Source organism: Octopus bimaculoides, chromosome 9, assembly GCF_046866305.1.
Source record: "Octopus bimaculoides isolate indiv1 chromosome 9, ASM4686630v1, whole genome shotgun sequence".
NCBI classification, from domain to species: Eukaryota; Metazoa; Mollusca; class Cephalopoda; order Octopoda; family Octopodidae; genus Octopus; species Octopus bimaculoides.
In genome coordinates this window covers 16,676,047-16,698,878 of record NC_142936.1, presented here as the reverse complement: position 1 = coordinate 16,698,878, position 22,832 = coordinate 16,676,047, and the positions used below count along the sequence as shown (strand labels likewise).

At 37.1% G+C, this 22,832-nt stretch overlaps 1 protein-coding gene across 1 annotated transcript in view; it reads right to left on the bottom strand.

Moving 5' to 3' along the window:
* The window catches only part of LOC106869649 (homologous-pairing protein 2 homolog), a 17,765-nt gene extending 8,406 nt beyond the window's left edge, over positions 1 to 9,359 (bottom strand). Inside the window, exons 1-5 of the mRNA XM_014915468.3 lie at positions 8,306 to 9,359; positions 6,432 to 6,526; positions 4,755 to 4,844; positions 3,292 to 3,403; positions 658 to 728 (exon numbers count right to left, since the gene is read on the bottom strand). Coding sequence (XP_014770954.1) covers positions 658 to 728; positions 3,292 to 3,403; positions 4,755 to 4,844; positions 6,432 to 6,526; positions 8,306 to 8,324 — 387 coding nt within the window. The 5' untranslated portion in view covers positions 8,325 to 9,359. The remainder of the gene's footprint in view (positions 1 to 657; positions 729 to 3,291; positions 3,404 to 4,754; positions 4,845 to 6,431; positions 6,527 to 8,305) is intronic.
* Between the last annotated feature and the right edge of the window lie 13,473 nt (positions 9,360 to 22,832).

Genomic DNA, 22,832 nt, shown 5'->3' with positions numbered 1-22,832 from the left:
GGGTGATGGATTAAGTCTAATGCATAAGTAGACCACCATAGGATTTGAACTCTGAACAAATATTGCAAAGCATCCAGTCCAACATTCTATAGCCCTGCATTGGTTACTTTATTATTGACCCTCAAAAGGATGAAAGGCAAAGTTGACCTTGACAGGTTTTGAACTCAGAGTGTAGAGATTCAGAACAAATACAGTAAGACATTGTATTTGAAGCTCAAACAACCCAGCCAATGTGTCTTAATAACATCAATATCATCATTTAACATCTGTTTTCCATACTGGCATGGGTTGGACAGTTTGACAGGGCGCTAGCCAGTTGGAGAGTGACACCAGGCTCTGTTTTTGAATGCCTTCTACAGCTGGATGTCTTTCCTAATGCCAACCATTTCATAGTGTACTGGGTGCTTTTTATGTGGTAACAGCACCAGTATACAAGGCATTAGCATGGGTGCTTTATATGTGGTACTAGCACAAGTGCTTTATACATGGCACTAACACAGGCGCTTTATACGTGGGGCCGGCATGGATTCTTTTTACGTGACACCAGTAGGGGTTCCTTTAAATGATACCAGTACAATTGTTCCTTACGTGGCATGGGTGCTTTTTATTTTTTAACATGGCACAAGTGGTACTTTAAAAGTAATAAGTATTACTTACATCTTTGGTGTAAGTTTCAAGTTGTTTCTGAGCTTCTTCAGTGGGCAATGAACTGCTAATTTGTTTCTGTTCTGCAAATTAAAATAAAAATGTTTACAATAACAACAGTTTTATAAATTACCACTGGCATTAAATCGAAATCATGATGGCACCTGTGCCCAGCGACGCCTTTCTGGCACTTGTGCCTGTGGCATGTCTAAGGACTTTCGAGCGAGATCGTTGCCAGTGCCCCTGGACTGGCTCTTGTGCCATTGCCAGTACCGCCTGACTGGCCTTCGTGCCGGTGGCACGTAAAAGCACCCACTACACTCTTGGAGTGGTTGGCGTTAGGAAGGGCATCCAGCTGTAGAAACTCTGCCAGATCAGATTGGAGCCTGGTGTTGCCATCCGGTTTCACCAGTCCTCAGTCAAATCGTCCAACCCATGCCAGCATGGAAAGCAGACGTTAAACGATGATGATGATGATGATTAAGACGCATTCATCTTTATCTTTTTAGAAAGCTAATGAGATAGATTTCATTTAGTTGTTTAAGATGCTCAAAATAGTAACCAAATCTCTCTCAAATTATACCCAACTGTGTTATGTAAAGGAAGGACATAATATTAGATAATGTAGTCCCTTGATACAGTAGTTCATTATGGTTGGTAATAAGTACCAGTCCTATTACAGTAATGTGTAATTCAGGCCATAGCCTAATGAAAACAGAACACCGAATGCATGCCGTAGATAAGACTGGCTTAAAAAATATTCATTGTTGCAAAACAATTTACAGCAGGTTTTATAAATAGGAAAAGAAGTCATCAGAATTAACCATCATACACACACATACATGATTAACCATCATGCAACTGTATGATAGACTGAATGACACATAACACATAGACATAAGTTGTAACAGTTGGAATACTGTTGATCATAAGTCTGCTTGACCAGGGATGACCTGGGGTTAAATGACAACAACAACAGTGGAATAGTCAGCAAAAGAGCCTCTATGTAATCACTCAATCTGCTTGAAACAACAGCCAAATCTCTCGCAAATTACACCCTTCTGCGTTATGAAAAAGAAGGACACACTAGACAATGTAATCCATGTTGGCACTCCGTCGCTTACGACGTCGAGGGTTCCAGTTGATCCGATCAACGGAACAACCTGCTCGGGAAATTAACGTGCAAGTGGCTGAGCACTCCACAGACACGTGTACCCTTAACGTAGTTCTCGGGGAGATTCAGCGTGACACAGTGTGACAAGGCTGACCCTTTTGAATTACAGGCACAACAGAAACAGGAAGTAAGAGTGAGAGAAAGTTGTGGTGAAAGAGTACAGCAGGGTTCGCCACCATCCCCTGCCGGAGCCTCGTGGAGCTTTTAGGTGTTTTCGCTCAATAAATGCTCACAACGCCCGGTCTGGGAATCGAAATCGTGATCCTATAACCGCGAGTCCGCTGCCCTAACCACTGGGCCATTGCACCTCCACATAGTCCATGACATAGTAATTTATTATGGCTGGAATACCTTTGATTATAGGTTTGCTTGATTGAAAATGATCAGGGGCTAAATAAAGACAACACTGTTGAAAAGTGAAGACGGGAGCTTTCATATGATTGCGCAATCTGCTGGAAATAGCAGCCAAATTTCCCTAAAAATAACACCTTAATATCTTAAAAGAAGACACTGGATTTTGTAGTCCCAGATACATTATTCTTAAATAAAAGTTGTATCACCATGGCTGTAACACTTTTGGCCTAACACAGCTGGCCAAGGACAAAATCGCAGAAGTGGTGCAGCCAGTTACCACATCAACAGTAACCCCTACCTTGCTCAGCATATTAATCTCATGAAAAAAACTGTTCAGAAACGTGCAACCAGACGAATACCCACTGTCAGGCATCTTCCATACTCTGAACATCTTGCTTCCTGGGTATGGACACATCAAAAAGCTCTGACATTTGGCAACTGACTTGGGAGAGACACTCACAATCTTTCAAACAACCATGGGCACCTTTTTGAATTTCATAAATCTAACACTTATGGACATGCTTAGAAAATCAAAGAACAATAGGGCACCCATGACTGTTGGGAACATTTTTTTAAACTCAGAATTGCTGAAGCATGGGTTAAACTACTTGCATCAGTTGTTAGCTGTCAGGACGCTACATCCTTTAAAACTCCCATGCTTCCTGAAATTCGTCAGCAGTACACCTGATGCTCATCCTACCACCACTTATTTTTTTACCAACTCATTGTCCACTTCCTGTGAATTATTGTATGTATTGTCCATGTACTTTTGGCTATTTTTTTTGATGAGTTGTAAGTGCACTTGGGCACTGTATACAATAAGTTTAGAGCGTGGCTGTTGCCAGTACCACCTGACTGGCCTTCGTGCCGGTAGCACGTAAAAGCACCCACTACACTCTCAGAGTGGTTGGCGTTAGGAAGGGCATCCAGCTGTAGAAACTCTGCCAAATCAGATTGGAGCCAGGTGTAGCCATCTGGTTCACCAGTCCTTATTCAAATCATCCAACCCATGCTAGCATGGAAAGCAGACGTTAAACGATGATGATGATGATGATGATTATTATATAACAACACTCTAATAATATAATTCCCTTTTTTTGTTCTTTTACTTTACTCACCCTTTTCTAATAAATTGACTTCATTTTGTAAGTTCTGTAACTTGGAAGTCAGCTTCTGAATATCCGTTTCCAGAGTTTTCATTTCAGCATCACTTACAGTTGGAAAATTATCCTGTAAAAATAACAGTAAGGTACTCAGTATTTTTTATTCTGCTTCTGTTGTGGTTTTGTTCCAGAACAGTCTGAATCTAACAGACCAGTAAATCAATATCATCTAAAAAATTTGTATCAGCCAAGTTTAATAATTATCTCCCTTGGCTTACTTCTGTTTTTTTTTGCCTATTTGCCAACTAATGTCTTCAGATTTAAGTTTTCCAACTAGCTGTATAACAACTGTGAGAGTCTACCAAATAAGTATTTGGTATGCAGAGCGGTCCCTTGAGGTATTTTCCACCAGCCTTATTATTTATATTCATAATCAGTATCACTACAACCAACTAATCAATCAGCCAACTACCTCTCTCTCTCTCACCACATATATATATATAGGTGAGTGGACAAATGAAAGGAGAGCACTCAACATTTATTGAGTTAATATATGGATCAAAACAGTTTGATTCATACATATATATATATATATATGAGAGAGAGAGAGAGAGAGAGAGAGGGAAACACACAGAATGGTCAGAGTTGGAACATCTTTGATCACAGATTTGCTTGATTAGTGGTGGGGGGATAACAAGGAACGAAACAACATATAACTGTTTGTAAATAAGGATAGCTAGAAGAAATGGCAGAGCAGTGAAAGTCTGTCCTACTGGAAGTAAAAGCCATGCTGATGTGCAATGATGGAAAGTAGAGACAAATATCTCAAGCATACACTCTCTGAGTGGTTGGCGTTAGGAAGGGCATCCAGCTGTAGAAACTCTGCCAAATCAGACTGGAGCCTGGTGTTGCCATCCGGTTTCACCAGTCCTCAGTCAAATCGTCCAACCCATGCTAGCATGGAAAGCGGACGTTAAACGATGATGATGATGATGATGATAAGGTACATAAAGATGTTTTTAACTCTGGTGCGTGAGAGAGAATCAGGTAATAGATTTATCTAATTAATGAGTCATTGTAACCTTGCAATAAACACAGACAATGACATTTACGACTGTGGTGTGGTTGTAAGTAGAGGCTAATGCACCACTCTCACACAGTTAAGAAGTGATTATGTATAACTCAAAGTATAGGTTAATATATCCACATAGTTAAGCAGTCACTGTGACTTTGGTTGGATTAGAGATACATAGTGACATTTAAACTCTGTTGTCAGTGTATGGAACTGGTGAATAAGTTTAAATAAATTTATTACATTTGCCATTGCATTTGTCTTTCAAAAACACAAATGTAATGACAGCATAAGGAGTGAAGTTCATGTTATAAAATAATGTAATTAGATTAAGATATAAAACAGGAGTAATAACAGAAATGCCATATGTAAATAGCAGTAATATAAATGTCAAGTTAAAAACTACCTGGTTGGCAACATATACACATTGTTTGCCATAGGTTTTCTTTTTAATTTTGCCAGATTCAGCCAATTCGTCGAGGGATTTTGTAACAGCCTAAAAAAACATATGAAAAAAGGTGGAGATAAAAAACTTTTAAGGTGAGAAAGAATAAAATGGAAGGCAAAACACTCCAACACCCCACCAAAAAAAAAGTTAGAGGCATGAGTAGATCATCATCATCATCGTCGTTTAACGTCCGCTTTCCATGCTAGCATGGGTTGGACGATTTGACTGAGGACTGGTGAAACCGGATGGCTACACCAGGCTCCAATCTAATTTGGCAGAGTTTCTACAGCTGGATGCCCTTCCTAACGCCAACCACTCAGAGAGTGTAGTGGGTGCTTTTACGTGTCACCCGCACGAAAACGGCCACGCTCGAAATGGTGTCTTTTATGTGTCACCCGCACAAGCCAGTCCAGGGGCACTGGCAACGATCTCGCTCGAAAATCCTACAGGAGCCAGTCAGGTGGTACTGGCAACGGCCACGCTCAAAATGGTGCATCTCATGTGCCACCCGCACAAGAGCCAGTCCAGGGGCACTGGCAACGATCTTACTTGGCTTGCCGGGTCTTCTCACGCACAGCACATTTCCGATTACACTGTCCAATGTGTCCATCCTTTTCTAAGATGGTAGGGTGTAATTTAAGAAATTTTGTTGTCAAGTCATGATCAGCCTTTGTAATTTTTATGTGTCCAGTTATGATACAGTTGACAATTCCACTAAATGTAGAAAAAACTAATATTTGTAGCAGAGGGCATATTACTGTTTATAATTTTACTGACCATAAACTTAGAAAATTACTATTTGTAAATCTCACAACAAGAAATATTCAGCAACAGTACTTTGGAGTAAAGATTGTTTGCCAACATTACATGGCAGTTCTGGTTTAGGACAAATGTTGCTGCAATTTAGCTGGCTATACGACACGATCTGTGTCCTTATATTTCCAAACAAGGGAATCAAGCACCCCCACTCAGCTCAAAACAATATCTGTGTATTACGATTTCCAGGTTATTTCCCTTCATCAGCACAGAATAATTGTTCGGCTAGAGGTGGCACTGCCAAATTCCCGTTCGAAATTTATAGTTTTCAAAGTGACAACTAGTCACTGATCTATAAATAGTAATTTTCTAATTTATAGATCAATAACTAATTGTCACTTAGAAAACTATATATTTTTAACGGGAATTTGGCAGCACCACTACTGCTGGATGCCCTTCCTAACGCCAACCACTCCGAGAGTGTAGTGGGTGCTTTTACGTGCCACCGGCACAAAGGCCAGTCAAGTGGTACTGGCAACGGCCACGCTCACTCTTGTTCATGATCAGAGATACACATATTATCAGCCACTAAGGGACATGCTCCAGTGGTTATGGTCAAGTAATTGACAAGTAAATCTGTGTTTTGAACAGAATATTTGTTATAATGATGTTTCTGCTTCAGCAACTTAACACTGAATCTGTCTGTAGTGTAATGGAAAATATGTCAGTTTGAAAACAATGTCCAGGTCCCAAAATTTGACGGGAATAGTTGTCATTTCCCTTGATTTCTAGAGAGAAGCAAATAGGAAATAACACTTACTGACCAAAGACAAGAAAACAAATAAAAATTATGTTTTACAGTGTTATGAAAGAACTTACTGTTTTGCCGAATTCTTTATGAAGGTTGTTGAATATATCAATTGCACTATAAGGGCGATTTTGTTGATTAAGATACTCCAACACTGCTTTTTGTACTGAAACACAGAAAATATTTGTATGGTGCCAAATAACATTGAATAACATATTAAATTATTAAGAAAATCATTGTTACGAATCGATTTTCTTTTACTCTTTACTCTTTTGCTTGTTTCAGTCATTTGACTGCAGCCATGCTGGAGCACCGCCTTTAGTCGAGCAAATCGACCCCAGGACTTATTCTTTGTAAGCCTAGTACTTATTCTATCGGTCTCTTTTGCCGAACCGCTAAATTACGGGGACATAAACACACCAGCATCGGTTGTCAAGCGATGTTGGGGGGAGAAACACAGACACAAACATATACACACACATACATGTATATACATATATACGACGGGCTTCTTTCAGTTTCCATCTACTAAATCCCCTCACAAGGCTTTGGTCGGCCCGAGGCTATAGTAGAAGACACTTGCCCAAGGTGCCATGCAGTGGGAATGAACCCGGAACCATGTGGTTGGTAAGCAAGCTACTTACCACACAGCCACTCCTTAGAGGCAGGATGCAATTTCAGGAATTTGGCTACTATTTCTAGCAGGTCGAGTGACAGTTTCGAGTTGTGTTTCTCAATTTTGTGTGTGTGATTTGCCACCTAGGGGTGCAGTTTTTGACAGTTCTATCTGTTTTCACTCAATGTATAAACCTTAAGAAATGCATCAATGTTATGAATTCTATTTCACTTACTTCTGTTACCCACAATGCTGATAAACTATTGTTGGATACCTCTTATCAATGGCGATGTAACTGACTTTCCTTAATGCATAAATTACTATCTTAAACATTAATTGAAGGCGTGTACGATATGTAAATTAGTAACTTCGTCTTGCAGTACAGAACATATAAGTGAATGAAACCCTATGTGGTTGCATGACCTGCTAATAGTAACAGCCAAATCTCCTTTAAACCACACTCAATTACCTTGGTAAATGAAAGACAAATAGGATAATGTAGTTCTCTATATAAAATACCAAGAGTGGCTGTATGCAAAGGAGTTCATAAATGGGGTCTGGAACTCTCGTGGGGAAAAATTCGCGGCCGGGTGTTGAACTAGATATTAACCCCCAAAAAGATGGAATGGTTACGGATGTAATTCCGTCGATCAGATCGGGGCTGAAGTTAAACAATACTAATAACGAAGAAGCCGCAACGCAGCCGCTCGAAATGCTAGAAATAGTAAACAAATTTCCCCAAATAAACACGTAGTAAAATATAGTCCCATAAATATAAAAAAAGAATAACATTGTATTCAGGATACATGGGATAATAGCTGATAGAATATGTAAATAAAATAAAATGATGAGATTGTAACGGGTGGAAGGCTTTTGGATTAGGGCCGACTTGAAACTGAACAACTTTGACTACTATCTACAAATTCTAGTGACTGTCAGAATTATATAACATGTATGTAACGGGGCGGAGGTAAAGAATACGTACACCACCCGTTTTCTGCGTAACAAAAACCCTAACACTAAACACGGGGTGTACGCCTGTAATGGAATAACAGACTTCATAGTAAATAAACTAATGTTATTGCTTAATGCACGAATATATTACACACCTACATGACGGAAGAACCTAAAGACGAGTTGTATTATAGCCCTAAATTAGTTCTGATTAAGAAGGACCTATGATTAAAGGTAGTCTAGCCGTGACTTCCCCGACTTTTTGTATATTTAGGACTACGTTATTCGATGTGCCGCTTCTTTTTTAAAAGAAATACTAAAACAAACAGGTTTTAATTTGTTTTGGGTTAAAAGGAAATAGAAGTGTTATATTACCGTCTTTGTTTTTACTCATCGTTGACAGCCAATAAATATATTAGTTTGAGTCGTTCACCAAACTTATTGACTTCTAAAAATTTGTACAGAAAGCTCGCCTACGTCTGCTTCTTAGAGTTTTGTTTTCTTCGTTAATCAGAATTTCCCGCCGGTTTTCTCAAGAAAGTGGAATGTGTTTTTCAAACGGAAAAGAAATCCAAGGGAAGAAAAAAATTGTACATAAATTAGAAAATTAATCAATAGTTAACTAAAAGAAGAAGAATTAATTTATAAATTAAAAAAGTAAAAAAGAAAAGAAAATTTCTCTCCAAAACATAAAAATGATATTGTGGCGAGGATATAAAATCGTTTCGACAATGTTAGAAGGATGAAAAAAATAAAATTGATCGCAGCGGGACTTGAATTCGTAAAGTATATTGTATAACGTAGATGTATAAAAATAAACATCTTAATTGTATTAAACAATGCTAAATTAATAATTTTGTTATTAACAACCGAGAATTGTAGGAAAGATATTGACAGTATCATTAAACTATATTTTTATAATTCTTATAAATTACTGAAATTTTTTTTTTATATAATATGAAATGATGTTACTAAAATGAGGTCAATGAAAACAAGCCCTGGGATAGTATCTTTTCATCTTTTTATGTCAGGAAATAAATATAGTTGTATAAGAACCGACGAATGAAGAAAAGAAAAAGAAAAAACAACTCCTCTGTTCGTTTCGACAATGAATACTCCTCCAGTTGTTCGTTCAACTCAGTTAACTACTCGCTCAATTATTGTGCAAGTGGCTGGCTACGTCACAGACACATGTACGTATAACATGAAAGCTGGGGCATAATTGATGTGACAGTGAGTGACAAAACTGGTCATTTCAATTAAGATTGCAGTCCATCTGATTTTCACACATTTTCTATCTAATTTTACTCACAAGGCTCGAGTTAACTAGAAACCTACCAGTCGGATATGCAACCGTCCACAAGTGTTTCTTATAGTGACGTTTCGAGTATACGTCCTTCTGAAAGAGAAAACGAAGGAAAGTGTGTGTGTGTGTGTGTGTGTGTGTGTGTGTGTGTGTGTGTGTGCGCGCGTGCGTGTGTGTGTGTACGCGCGCATATGTATGTATGTATGTATGTATGTATATATGTATGTATGTATGTATATATGTATGTATGTGAGACATGGACTCTGTACAAACGTCAGGTAAGGGTCCTTGAACGCTTTCATTAGAGATGCCTCAGGCACATTCTCAATGTTAGCTGGACCTCAAAAATTCCAGATACACAGGTCTTGAGGACAGCTGATATCTTGTGTATTGAGGCGATGGTGCACAAGCACCAGTTACGTTGGACTGGACACCTTATTAGAATGAAGGATAGTGGGATTCCTAAGCAGATGCTATATGGAGAACTTGTAAATGGAAGGAGACTCCGGCAGAAACCAAGGCTGCGATTTAAGGACTGTATCAAGTCCTCATTAAAGGCCTGTGATATGCAGGACACTGACTGGGAGAACAATGCCTGTCATCACCACAGATGGAGGAAGCAGGTTAAGGAAGGGATCGACACTTTTGAGAGCACGTATCCAGCATGAAGAACTTAAGCGAGCTGCGCGAAAGTGCACGGCTCGTATAGTGATTGGGGAAAACTTGGTCTGCAATATTTGCAGTCGTGTCTGCTTGTCAAGAGCAGGGCTCATTAGCCACCAACGGAGCCGCAAATGCAAAATATAAGTTAGTCCTAGAGCGCACAATGTTCCTGAAGGTCGGCAATGGTCTTCCTAGGTCACGAGTGGACGGCCATCATCATGTATGTATGTATGTATGGCGCAGGAGTGGCTGTGTGGTAAGTAGCTTGCTTACCAACCACATGTTTCTGGGTTCAGTCCCACGCGTGGTACCTTGGGCAAGTGTCTTCTACTATAGCCTCGGGCCGACCAAAGCCTTGTGAGTGGATTTGGTAGAAGGAAACTGAAAGAAGCCCGTCGTATATATGTATATGTATATATATGTGTGTGTGTTTGTGTGTCTGTGTTTGTCCCTCCAACATCACTTGACAACCGATGTAGGTGTGTTTACGTCCCCGTAACTTAGCGATTCGGTAAATGAGACCGATAGAATAAGTACTAGGCTTACAAAGAATAAGTGCTGGGCTCGATTTGCTCAACTAAAGGCGGTGCCTCAGCATGGCTGCAGTCATAAGACTGAAACAAGTAAGATTATGTATGTGCATGCGTGCGTGCACATGTGCATAGGGTTGGAACAAAAGTTCGTACCGTTTTGCCTTTCGTTTGTCATGTGACAGAAACATATGACTTATGCAAAGTGACATTTCGACACGTCTTTCTATACGATAGCCGTGTGAATAGTGTATTTCTACTGTTTTTACATTAGAGTTGAAAATGGAAGGAAATGAGATACAGTTTCTTCATTTGATGCTCTTTTATCTTCGGAAAGAAAAAAAGAAAAAAAGATGTAGATAAAAAAATGCACCGTTTATTGTGATGGTTCTATGGCTGAGAGGACTATTCGTAAGTGGTTCACTATGTTTAGGAGTCGTAAGAATTTCTTGCTTTAATCAGAACAAAAAAATAAACAGAAATAATTAGAAATTACAGATTGAAAGTTCAAAAGGCCAAGGTCTGCTGGTTCCTTCTCATGTCTATGCAAGAGATATTGTTCTTCAGGAACATTTGCAGTGAATGTGAATAATAATGCTTATTATGTACTTTTGTAGCTTTTGCACGGAATGTGTCCAAAATATTGCGAATGTGCAGTTTTTGCTTAAAGTAAACCTGCTGTCCCTTGAAAGCCTTTAGAAAATGTATGCAACCTGTTCGTAAGATCATGTAAATATGTGTAAATATGAATATATTTAGGTAGTTTTTAATAAATATACTTGTGCAATATTTACAAATGAAAACGTAGCGGCTAACATCTAGCATTCGGCCCGTTTGGACCCTGTTGTGTCCATCACCCTGATTGGCTCTTATTTGCGCGGCATTTGTCACCAGTTCTGTTTCACGCCAGGGTGCATACCGACCAATTGGCCTTCTGTTAAGGTCACGTGAGAGAGAGTTTTTGTGCTGTTTCTGGAGCCCCTTTTTTATCTATAAATAGCCCTGTTTTATCCACGCCAGTTTGTCGCGACCTCAGTCCTTTTCAGGTCTGGTCGTGGACCACACAGAACACAGCTCCAGCCAGTTTCCAGCGACGACGTCTACACCACCGTCCTACTGTCTACTACAGTCCCGTCTCAAGCGCCAACACCACCACCAGAGTACACACTACCAACAGCAACCGCGGTTCCGTCTCAACACTGTTTGTGTGGATTGTTTCCACTTCGAAAGAACAGCCAGAACAACTTGCGAGAGTCTTCTGTATTCAAGTAACCGGTCGCAGCATCGACGCTCAACTTCACACACAACATGTGACACCTCAGCTCTGCTATTAGGTCACGACCTCTTGTGTACAGACGTTCTACCTACTATGTAACTCTTCTATGAACTGGTACTTTCTTATCTTTGTGTTCAGGACTCTTATAGTCTATGACACAGACTCTTATTTCATGCTCTGTATTTCTCAGTCACACACACACACACCCACGCACACACACACACACACACACACACACACACACACACACACACACACACACACACACACATAGTATGTATACCTACTCTTATAGACGACGGCCTGTCTTATGTATTGTATTACTTATATTGCCGCATGCACGCACACACAGACACACACTTGACTACCCTAATAAACTTACCCTATATGTATCTAACGGTTGTGTCTCTCTCTTTCCTTGCTGGCACTTGCTCGCATCTCACATGCGAGCCCTCTTATGTTACATAACATGTTTTGTGTCGACCGTGCGACGCGTTAAAAGGAGCCTGTTTCCACACGTCACCATTCTCCTTGGTTCGCACGGTCGTTTCCCTACACGACTTACGTGCAGTGTAAGAAACAAGCAAATAGGCTAAAGTTGAATACATGATACTTCTCGGTAAATTGAATATAAACGGTAATAGTGGAACATAGCGGAATATATGAAGCAGAGTAATTAATAGTGGAATAAGTGTGTATTAAATATACATTGATAACACAGCGTATTATATATATTAATTATATTTACTAATGAGAAAAATGAAAGAATAAATTTGGTCATCGGAATTTATGAATTTAAAAACATTAGTCGAGCATTATGAGACAAACAAGGCAGTAGAACGAACTTTCGAATATAAGAAATAACAGAACAATTCCTGCCAGTAATGAGAGCTCGCGCCTAAGAGTTTAGAAAGGAAATCCAATAAACTGAAGCAACTTCACGAAAAATGTATATACAAATACACATAGCACATTGTATATATATTGATTCATTATTTCATGGTGCATTGTTTCTTTTTCTTTCTTGTACTCACCTGCATATTATGTGTGTGTATGAACGCACACACACAGACACACACAAACACACACAGACCCCCTACCCCGTCAAAAAGAAAAACACGTAAATACGAACATCTTCGAAAAATTCTTTGAAATTAAAAAAAAAAATGAAAAAAAAAAAAAAAAAAAGAAAGCAGATTAATTCAGATGGAAGATATAAAGAGGGTTTTTGAATGTAAGCACATATGGCTGTCTGGAAAAGCTGAAAATAGCCAAAAGCGTTCATACAGACGAACAAGTCCCTCTTCATATCTTGTTAGTAACCTGTTTTTTAAAAAATATTTTTCAGATAAATTTCAACTAAAGTCATTTTTAAAATACTGTAATTGTAAAAAGAATTATATACATACATACATACATACATACATACATTTGAACTTATATATATGTATATATATATATATATATATATATATATATATATATATATATATATATATATATATATACACACACACATATATACATACATGCCCACACAACATGTATACTATCTATCTATCTATCCATCTATCTATCTATTTGTCTGTCTACCTATCTATCTATCTATCTACATATATAAATGTAAATACACACACACATTTATAAAAACATGCATGCCTAACCAAACAAGTATCAACTGTAGTGGCTTTATTAGACGTAATGTTGCAGAAACATCTTAGATGAGAAGTGGCAGGTAAGAGGGTTTTAGAAAGTTGATGAAAAAGCTCTTCACATTTCTGGATTCATTCAGATCGTTCAAAACAAACAAAGAGATGAGTTTTTCCACGTTCCTATCACTGCTTTCAAACAATGTGCCGTAGGGCCACTTCATGTTCTTGCTGAACTTTACATCTCTTTCTTATTTTCCTACTTTTTTTTTTCTTTTTTACTCTCTCTACAAGATCTGCTCCGGTATATAATATATGTCATACCAGAATGTGGAAGAAAGTGACCAAGTGGTTAGAGTGTTAGACTCGCGATCATAAGGTCGTAGGTTCTATTCCTGGACCGGGTGATGTGTTATGTTATTGAGCAGGACGCTTTTTTCGCGTTATCCAGTCTACTCAGTTGACAATGACATCAGCTAAGTTCTGATGCAGCCCTTTCTCCATCCAGGCACCTCGTCCTCGATGTTCCACTAAGTCAAGTAGTAGGAGGGCCAAGCACCTGAAAATTATCGAGAGCGTGTTACAGGCTACCTGGTCATATTCGCTTGCCAGTGACGGCTATGCTTTGTAGGGCTCATATTAAGAAACACAACTTCCTTGCTCCTTGTAATAGCTCTATAGCTTTAATTCTAAATAATAATTTAGATTTAACTGGAATAGTTGAAATCAAATATTTCCTTCTTCATTTTCTATCTTACCCTCTATTACTCCACCTCTTTCTCACTCTTTCTTTCTCTCTTACTTCTTGTATATATGGTTTCTATTGCGACACATTAATTTTTCTACATAAAGCAGTCGTAGTATCGCAATCTGATGAACTTTGCTAAAAGTAATGCTGTTGTCATTGGCATCATAAAAGATTTTCAAACGTTATCTAGCATAAAAAATACCCTCTTATCTAAGAGGCACGTTTGTCGGATGTATGCACCTCTCATTAAGCGGATTCAACGATTCCATTCAACGATGACATCACTATCGTAACGATTAGTAACAATTCTCTACAACAGATATTACTGCTAGTATATGTTAAACTAAAGTTATATCTCACATTCTTCCATCTGCCCATAAGGGAACGACTTATTACTTCTACCGATACTACTCTGTACTGAGACTATTGTAGTGATTTTGGCTAAAAGAAAATGCTTTATTTATATTTAAGATATGTATTTATAGTGAATGCAGTTTATTACTGCAGTCTCTAAAATTAACACTCAGTCCAATGTTCTAAATTTAGTAATCAGATATATAACAAATCCAGCGCTCTGTATTTAGTGATGGTATTCATATCGAGAAAAAAAAAATTAGTTTCACCAAAGAAAAATTCTATGAGATATTTCTGTGCAAATACATTTTGTTAAGACGGAATAGGTTGTATGTATGTATGTATGTATGTGTGTATGTATGTATGTGTGTGTGTGTGTGTATGTATGCATGCATGCCTGTATGTATGTATGTATGTACGTACGTACGTACCTACCTACCTACCTACCTACCTACCTATCTACCTACCTATCAATCTATCTGTATGTCTGTCTGTCGGTCTCTGCGCAGGCACGTCGCACACGCGCGCACACTGATATATAAGTAGATAAACGATAGAAAATGGATCGACCGGCATTCCTAATTTTAAAATCACTACAATTGTTTCGACACATTTTTACACACATAGTACATTGGTGTGATGATTTGTTATTGGTGTGATGATATGGTAGCATATCAGCAAAGATTGCTAGGGATTTCTTTTCTGCATTGGATAGACACTTTCCTAAATCCAGTAAGTATTACAAGAACTAATGGACATACGGTCAAATTATCGTACGCAACATCTAATAACTTAGAATATTACATTCATAAATTCAATAATAGTGAGCTAAACAAGAAGATCACTAACACTATTAGTGGACGGTAAAGCTGAAAATAATCCTTAAAATAAGAATTACAACAGCAAGGAAGAAAGTCAAGCCTGTCCACATAATTATGAAAAAAGTAATAATATAGATCGTAGCAAAAATGAGTATAGAGGAAATGCTGAAAATCTCAATAATAGTACTATGAACAGAAACGATGGTAGCAATGAAGATAACATCAACAGCACTAATAATAACCACAGAAACAATAAAGGAATATAGGGAAAATAGAAATAGAAGAAAGATCGGAATAGAAAATAGTGTGGTAAGAAATTGTAATTTTAAAGTCAGGAACACGTGTCCCGTGGGAAATGAATGCCTCCGTAAGAACGTAATATAGAAATATTAGTCCGCTAGCAGATGCATTTGTATATAGTGGTGCAACTGCAGATGCTTCAAACATCGATATCGGAATCACGCTACATCGTTTACAAACATTAACAAGAGACACTGCACATCATTCGCTGACCTGGTCTGGAAATTTAAGGTAGGAAAAGTGCAATACAGCATCACATGGACAGTGATTAAAAATGCATATCCGTTCAATATATTTTCAAGATCTTGTAATCTCTGTTCCGATGAGGCACTATGCATTTTAATGTGTACAGATAAACTTGTGAATAGGCTCTCCGAAATAGTTATTAGATGCAAAATTGCTTGGTAAAAACAATTAATATCTAAAACTCTACTAATGAAATCTGCTTAATTATTTATCGTTATTTTAAGAATAGTTAAATGTATGTAAGAAGTACATATGTGTGTATATATGAATAAATATATACATATGTGTGTGTATATATATATATATATATATATATATATATATATATATATATATATATATATATATATATATATATACATACACACACACACACACACACACACACACATATATATATATGTACACACACATTAACTTGTACGTGAGTTAGAACTAGCCTATATTAAAATGTATAGTAAAATTAGTAAGAAGTATGTTCATATATAAACAGATATATGTGGGTATATCTAATTTTACTCATATGTTTGTATATTTCATTTTATATAACCTGATTATATAGTATTGTTTATTTCTGTTTTTAAAAGCTATAAGAATATATGTAAGAAGTATATATGTGTGCATTTATAAATAAATGTATTGTCTAAGACTATATACAAATAGAGTAAGAACCATTTACCGGTATGCCACGACGATGAATACGTAAGATTAAATTGAATTATAGATAAACAGGTGATTCAATTCGTCTCCGGTTCGATTCAGATACCTGACGTTTATAAGGCACAAGAATGGCGAAATATCGGTATCCATCACTTCTGAATGAGACAGGAAACGAGTTGTCTCACCTTTCTATGGCTTTCAAGTGTTTAACAACCAATGCTATGAGGGAGTGTCCCCAGAGTGCTGTTCCACAGCAAAATGGTGAACAATCATAACATATACATTGAGTATGTGTGATCGATAATATGTGTGTGTGTGTGTGTGTGCGTGTGTGTGTATGTGTGTGTGTGCGTTTGGGCGCGCGTGCATGTGTGTATGTGTATAACACCAAATAAATAAAAAAGAAGCATAATTTGCATGAATGTGATGCAATACCCACCCGGAATTTACAGAATATGAACAGCTGAACCAGATGAATAGTCAGTGTAAGAGGTACAACGGTTAGGAAAAAAGAAGTTCCATTGAAAAATTTGAGGAAAAAAAAGAAGCATAATCCTAATAAAGAACCAAAATTTCATGAAATTATAATCAACAGATGCTAAATTAGTTAATCAAACGTCCTATTAGGAATCTTTATACAGTTTTGCGCAATTAACTAAGTATATTTATATTTAAAAATTCGTAATGAACCATCTCAATAATAGCATACCTTTACAACCACAATTAGAATAATTTCTAATTAAACACGTAAAAATACATGACTGCAAAATAATTTATAATTCCTCATCAATGAACTTGATATTTCTATCTTATAATTTTCTTTACCTTTATATTTAAATTTATTTCTCTTATATCCATGTACTGAAGTATAAGAAACATATCTATCATAAAAAAGATCCTATAATTACTATAAAAATAAAAAGATAATTCTTAAAAAAAGAAATTAGTAATTGCCCAATAATAATAATAATAATAATAGTTTCTATTATTGACACAAGCCCTGACATTTTTTTTGGCGGGATAAGTCGATTATATTGACCCCAGTGTTTCACTGGTACTCAATTTATCGACCCCGAAAGGATGAAAAGCAAAGTCAACCTCGGCGGAATTTGAACTTAGAACATAAAGACGGACGAAATGCGGCTAAGCATTTTGTCCAGCATGCTGACGATTCTGCCCGCGTGCTGTTTTAACAGCAACAACAGTTCTTCCTACTAAAGGCGCAAGCCTGAAATTTGGGCAGAGGGGGTTAGTCGATTACATCTGGTACTTATTTTATCGACACCTAAAGTCAACTTCAGTGGAAATTGAACTCAGAACGTAAAAACAGAAGAAATGTCACTAAGCATATATATATAATAAACCAATAACAATGTAATTCACATCGAGAATAAATTAAAAATTACAACCTTTGTAATAATTCTAATCATCATAATCATAAAATTTAAATGTTAAATTTGAATAATTAAACTTCTAATTAAAGAAAATCCAAACGAAAAAAGTAACAAAAAAAAAAAGATGTAAATCCCATATCAAAAAATCAAATTTATTTGAAATCTACAACTTCCAATGTAATTATTTTATCAAATTATTTCTTGAATATTTAAATATAATATAAAAAAATTTACAAAATAAAGTTATAAAAATTCAAATTAAACACAAGGTTAGTATCATTTTCAAATTAAAAATTTTAATAAATTAAACTGATAATGAGGATGCCAAACATCCACTGTGACGTTGTCATTATTGAAGTTGGATCCGCCAAATATTTTAATTAAATTTCTAATTAATACGCGCAAAACATGGCTATTACTACACATGTGTATCGAATGCTTGAAAAGAACAATCACGAACGAGTAATCGGTGCTTAGATATTTCACCGCAAAATTATGGCCTTCTTCATTGTTCATGCTGATTTTATTTTAGTTATGGTGAAGATAAAAAGCTTAGTGAAGACACGCATCGTGCAGTTAGGAGGTGTACTAAAAGAGTTTGTTGTTTACAAATTGTCAATGCGAACACATTTTCCCAACGAAAACTACCTCTTGTGCAAGCCTACGAGTTATGAGTGCATGATATAGCCAGCATGATATATAGCCAGCATGATATAGCCAGCATGAGAATAATAATTCATAAAACATGTTTCTTCATCAAAATAACTTTTCGCGGAAAAATAAATGAATAAAACGCACTTTCACATTTCCACCTGGCAACCACATATTTTACTTTCATGGAAGATTGGACACAACAAGGTGCCAATATTTCTTATTCACCTCAGCCATCTTATTTCACCTCAAACTTATCACAAACGGTATAAAAAGACGAAAATTTGAAAGTTTTCGGAAAAGATGAAAAGTAACTAAAGTTGATATTCATGAAGTTGTGTTTTGTGCTGATGTCTAGTGCTGGTTATTTGTGCAGTTAACGATGATGGAAACGAAGATGGAAAAAAATGAATGTGTTGAAGTTATGTTGGTAATAGTCATAGTGAGTGGAGGCGCAATGGCCCAGTGGTTAGGACAGCGGACTCGAGGTCATAAGATCGCGGTGAGTGTTTATTGAGCGAAAACACGTAAAGCTCCACGAGGTTCCGGTAGGGGATGGTGGCGAACCCTGCTGTACTCTTTCACCACAGCTTTCTCTCAATCTTTCTTCCTGTTTCTGTTGTGCCTGTAATTCAAAGGGTCAGCCTTGTCACACTGTGTCACGCTGAATATCCCCGAGAACTACGTTAAGGGTACACGTGTCTGTCTAGTGCTCAGCCTTGTCACACTGTGTCACGCTGAATATCCCCGAGAACTACGTTAAGGGTACACGTGTCTGTGGAGTGCTCAGCCACTTGCACGTTAATTTCACGAGCAGGCTATTCCGTTGATCGGATCAACTGAAACCCTCGACGTCGTAAGCGACGGAGTGCCAACAACAACTACAGTCATAGTGAAGGAGGTGCTAGGGTGAAGGTGGTAGTAGTTGTAAGGACGGATGAGGATGCTAAAAGCTAGGTTTAGACGACGGTTGTGGTGTTGCTCGAAGAGGAAAGGCAATAATCCCCGATAGAGATGATAAAAACGAAGATTTAATAGATATTCCCTTAAGAAATTCGTGAAAATTTACGACAATAACTTTATGTTGTCGTCAGAGTAACTTTCGTTGAATAACTCTTCCGGAAATTCATATAAGCTCTATATTCTAATTCTTTATAAAGTAGATGTCCCATTATTTCCCCTCTACATGTACACACACACACACATACACAAATAAAATCCATGTGTATATAAACATGTATATTTATATGGCGGTAATGTATATATATATATATATATATATATATATATATATATATATATATATATATACATACCTACATGCATACATACATACTTACATACACACACAAACACACATATGCATATACATATATACATACATACATACATATATATATATATATATATATATATATATATATATATATATATACACACAACCACACATATATATGTATTTATATGCACATATATACGTATGAATTTATATATATATATACTCACATATATGTATACATATATATATATGTATATATATATAAACATACACATACATATGTGTGTGTGTGTGTGTGTGTGTGTGTGTGTGTGTGTGTGAGAGAGAGTATGTGTCTGTATGTTAGAAAAATGAATAAGTAGTTTCCTAATGTACAGTGAAATGAGAAATATGTAAGAGATATAACCATAACGTAGTGTAGACCAGAATTGATGGAATGTCTGAGAATTTAAGACATCTAACAGAATCAACGTCGAAATGAAATTGGTACACAAAAAATCAATATTGTGATCGATTTAGTTCGGCGCACTATATTTACCAAAAGTATTAGAACAAAAATGTCCAATCGAAAATACTGAGAAACATAAGTTTGTAAATACGTTACATTATAAAATCAGTAATACCGAATTTAATTTTGACAGATAAGATTGAGCTGAGGTGTTGATGATCCGACATGTAAAATAGGCGTATTTATGAAATACGCAGGCATCTATGTATATATGTGTGTATATATATATATATATATATATATATATATATATATATATATAGTTCAAATGTGCATATTCATGCACACAGGTGCACACACACATGCGTGCGCGCACATATATATACACACACATATATATTATGCACATCTATCTATCTATCTATCTATCTGTATGATTTAACAAACACAATATATGTATTTATGCGCTACTATTAGTTTCATATGCCGAGAGCATGCCAAACAGTGTTTTTTTAACACGTCTGGTATCCTAGCTCAATCATCAGACACTGCCTACATGGCATATTTATATAAATACATATATATACATCCTCTCCACATACGCACACATACAAACACACATGTATACATACATACACACACACACACACACACACACACACACACATATATATATATATATATGTGCGTGATAAAATGCAATTTAAATACACGAATTTAATGTGGAAGCCAACATTTGCCTTATTGCAAATAACTATCGCCGAGCAGTGTTATCGCCACCACCACCACCACCACCACTACAACGGATACCAAAACCAAACAACATCCGTCGTAAATAATAAATCAACATCGTCATCATAAACAGTATTGGAACGTCCTATTGTGTGTATGTGTATATGTATACATTCATGTATGTAAATATTTTATGTGTGTATGTATGTATACGTTCTCATATACAGACTGACATATATATGTGTTTGTGTGTGTGTGTGTGAGTGTGTGTGTGTGTGTGTGTGTGTGTGTGTGTGTGTGTGTGTGGATAACACAAAAGCCACTTTTTTGTGCATTGTTGTAGATTTCTTGCTAAAAACGCTTCCCTGATGTATTTTATTATGACGTTATAATAGCTATTTTTCAAAAACCGAAACTTCTTGATAGTCATTTCTATTTTCTACATCACATGTCCGTTATTTCTTTTGAGCGACGTTAGTTATGAATTTACACACCTTATCTTTCTCTTTTCTGTTCCCCTACTCTATCAGACGCGCGCGGCATATCCACACACACACACATACACACGCACACATACACACACATACACGCACACGCACACTCAAACACATATATGTGTCAGTCTGAATATGAGAACGTATACATACATACACACATAAAATATTTACATACATGTATGTATACATATATACATACACACACACACACACACACATATACGAGGAGGTACCCCAAAGTAACCGGAAACGTTCTCTGTCGGGACAAGCCCGATATAGTTCAGGCTTCCGCTGCTAGAAGCCACTTGATGCGACCCTCGGGCATCAGTCTGCCGACTGGCGTCGTCTGGTAAAGTCGTACTGTCACGTGGTGCGTCTTTGTTTTGCGGTGCTTCTCTCTCGTTCGTCGATTTTTGCGATGGCTGAAACGCAGGAACAGCATGCTCCGTGAAATTCTGTTTTCTGCTGGGGACAACGGCGGCCGAAAGAGCTGCCATGCTTCAACTAGCTTACAAGGACGCTGCCAAGAGCAAAAGTTTACGAATGGTTTTCATGCTTTAGGAGTGGTCACTTGTCGATTGAAGACCAACCTCGTTCAGGACGACCGTTGACCTCCCAAACAAATGAAAAGATCATGAAAATTCACGAACTGATCTTGGGGGACCAACACTGAACAATTGACGAACTTGTTGATATGACTGGTGGGTCTTGGGAGCTACTGCCAACGAAATTTGAGCGAGAAATTGCGAATGAAAAGAGTTGCACCAAAATTTGTGCCTCGCTTGCTCACGGAAGATCAAAAGCAGTCATGACTGAATGCATGTCCTGAAGTAAAAGAACAATTGGAAATTGATCTGGACCTTTTTTTCGAACTGGTGACAAAAGCTAGTGTTACGGAATTTGCAGATGTGGAAGAAGTGAAGAATAAAACGACGAAGGTATTAAAAGGCAACACTTTGCAAGAGTTCCAGCTCTGCTTCGAACAGTGGAAAATGCGTCTGGACTGATGCATTGTTTCAAAGGCGATAAAAGTGTAAACATGTAAGACTAAGTGAATAATATAATATAGCAACATTCCGATTTCTTTTGGTTACCACTTTGTATATTGAACAACACACACATACACACACACACACACACATTGAGCAACTACACAAAAGTGAGTGGTCACTGCGTATGTCTTTACCCTCTCTCACAAATCTAAGCAAAGCTAATAGCTTTATTTCATTTTCCATTTCTCTACGTGTTTTGATGAAGAAATTTTAATCTCGAAATATCGATTAAATACAAGGTAAAACTGTTGTTCTGTTTTCACTCCTGTATTTCTTTCATTGTTTTGAACTTTCAA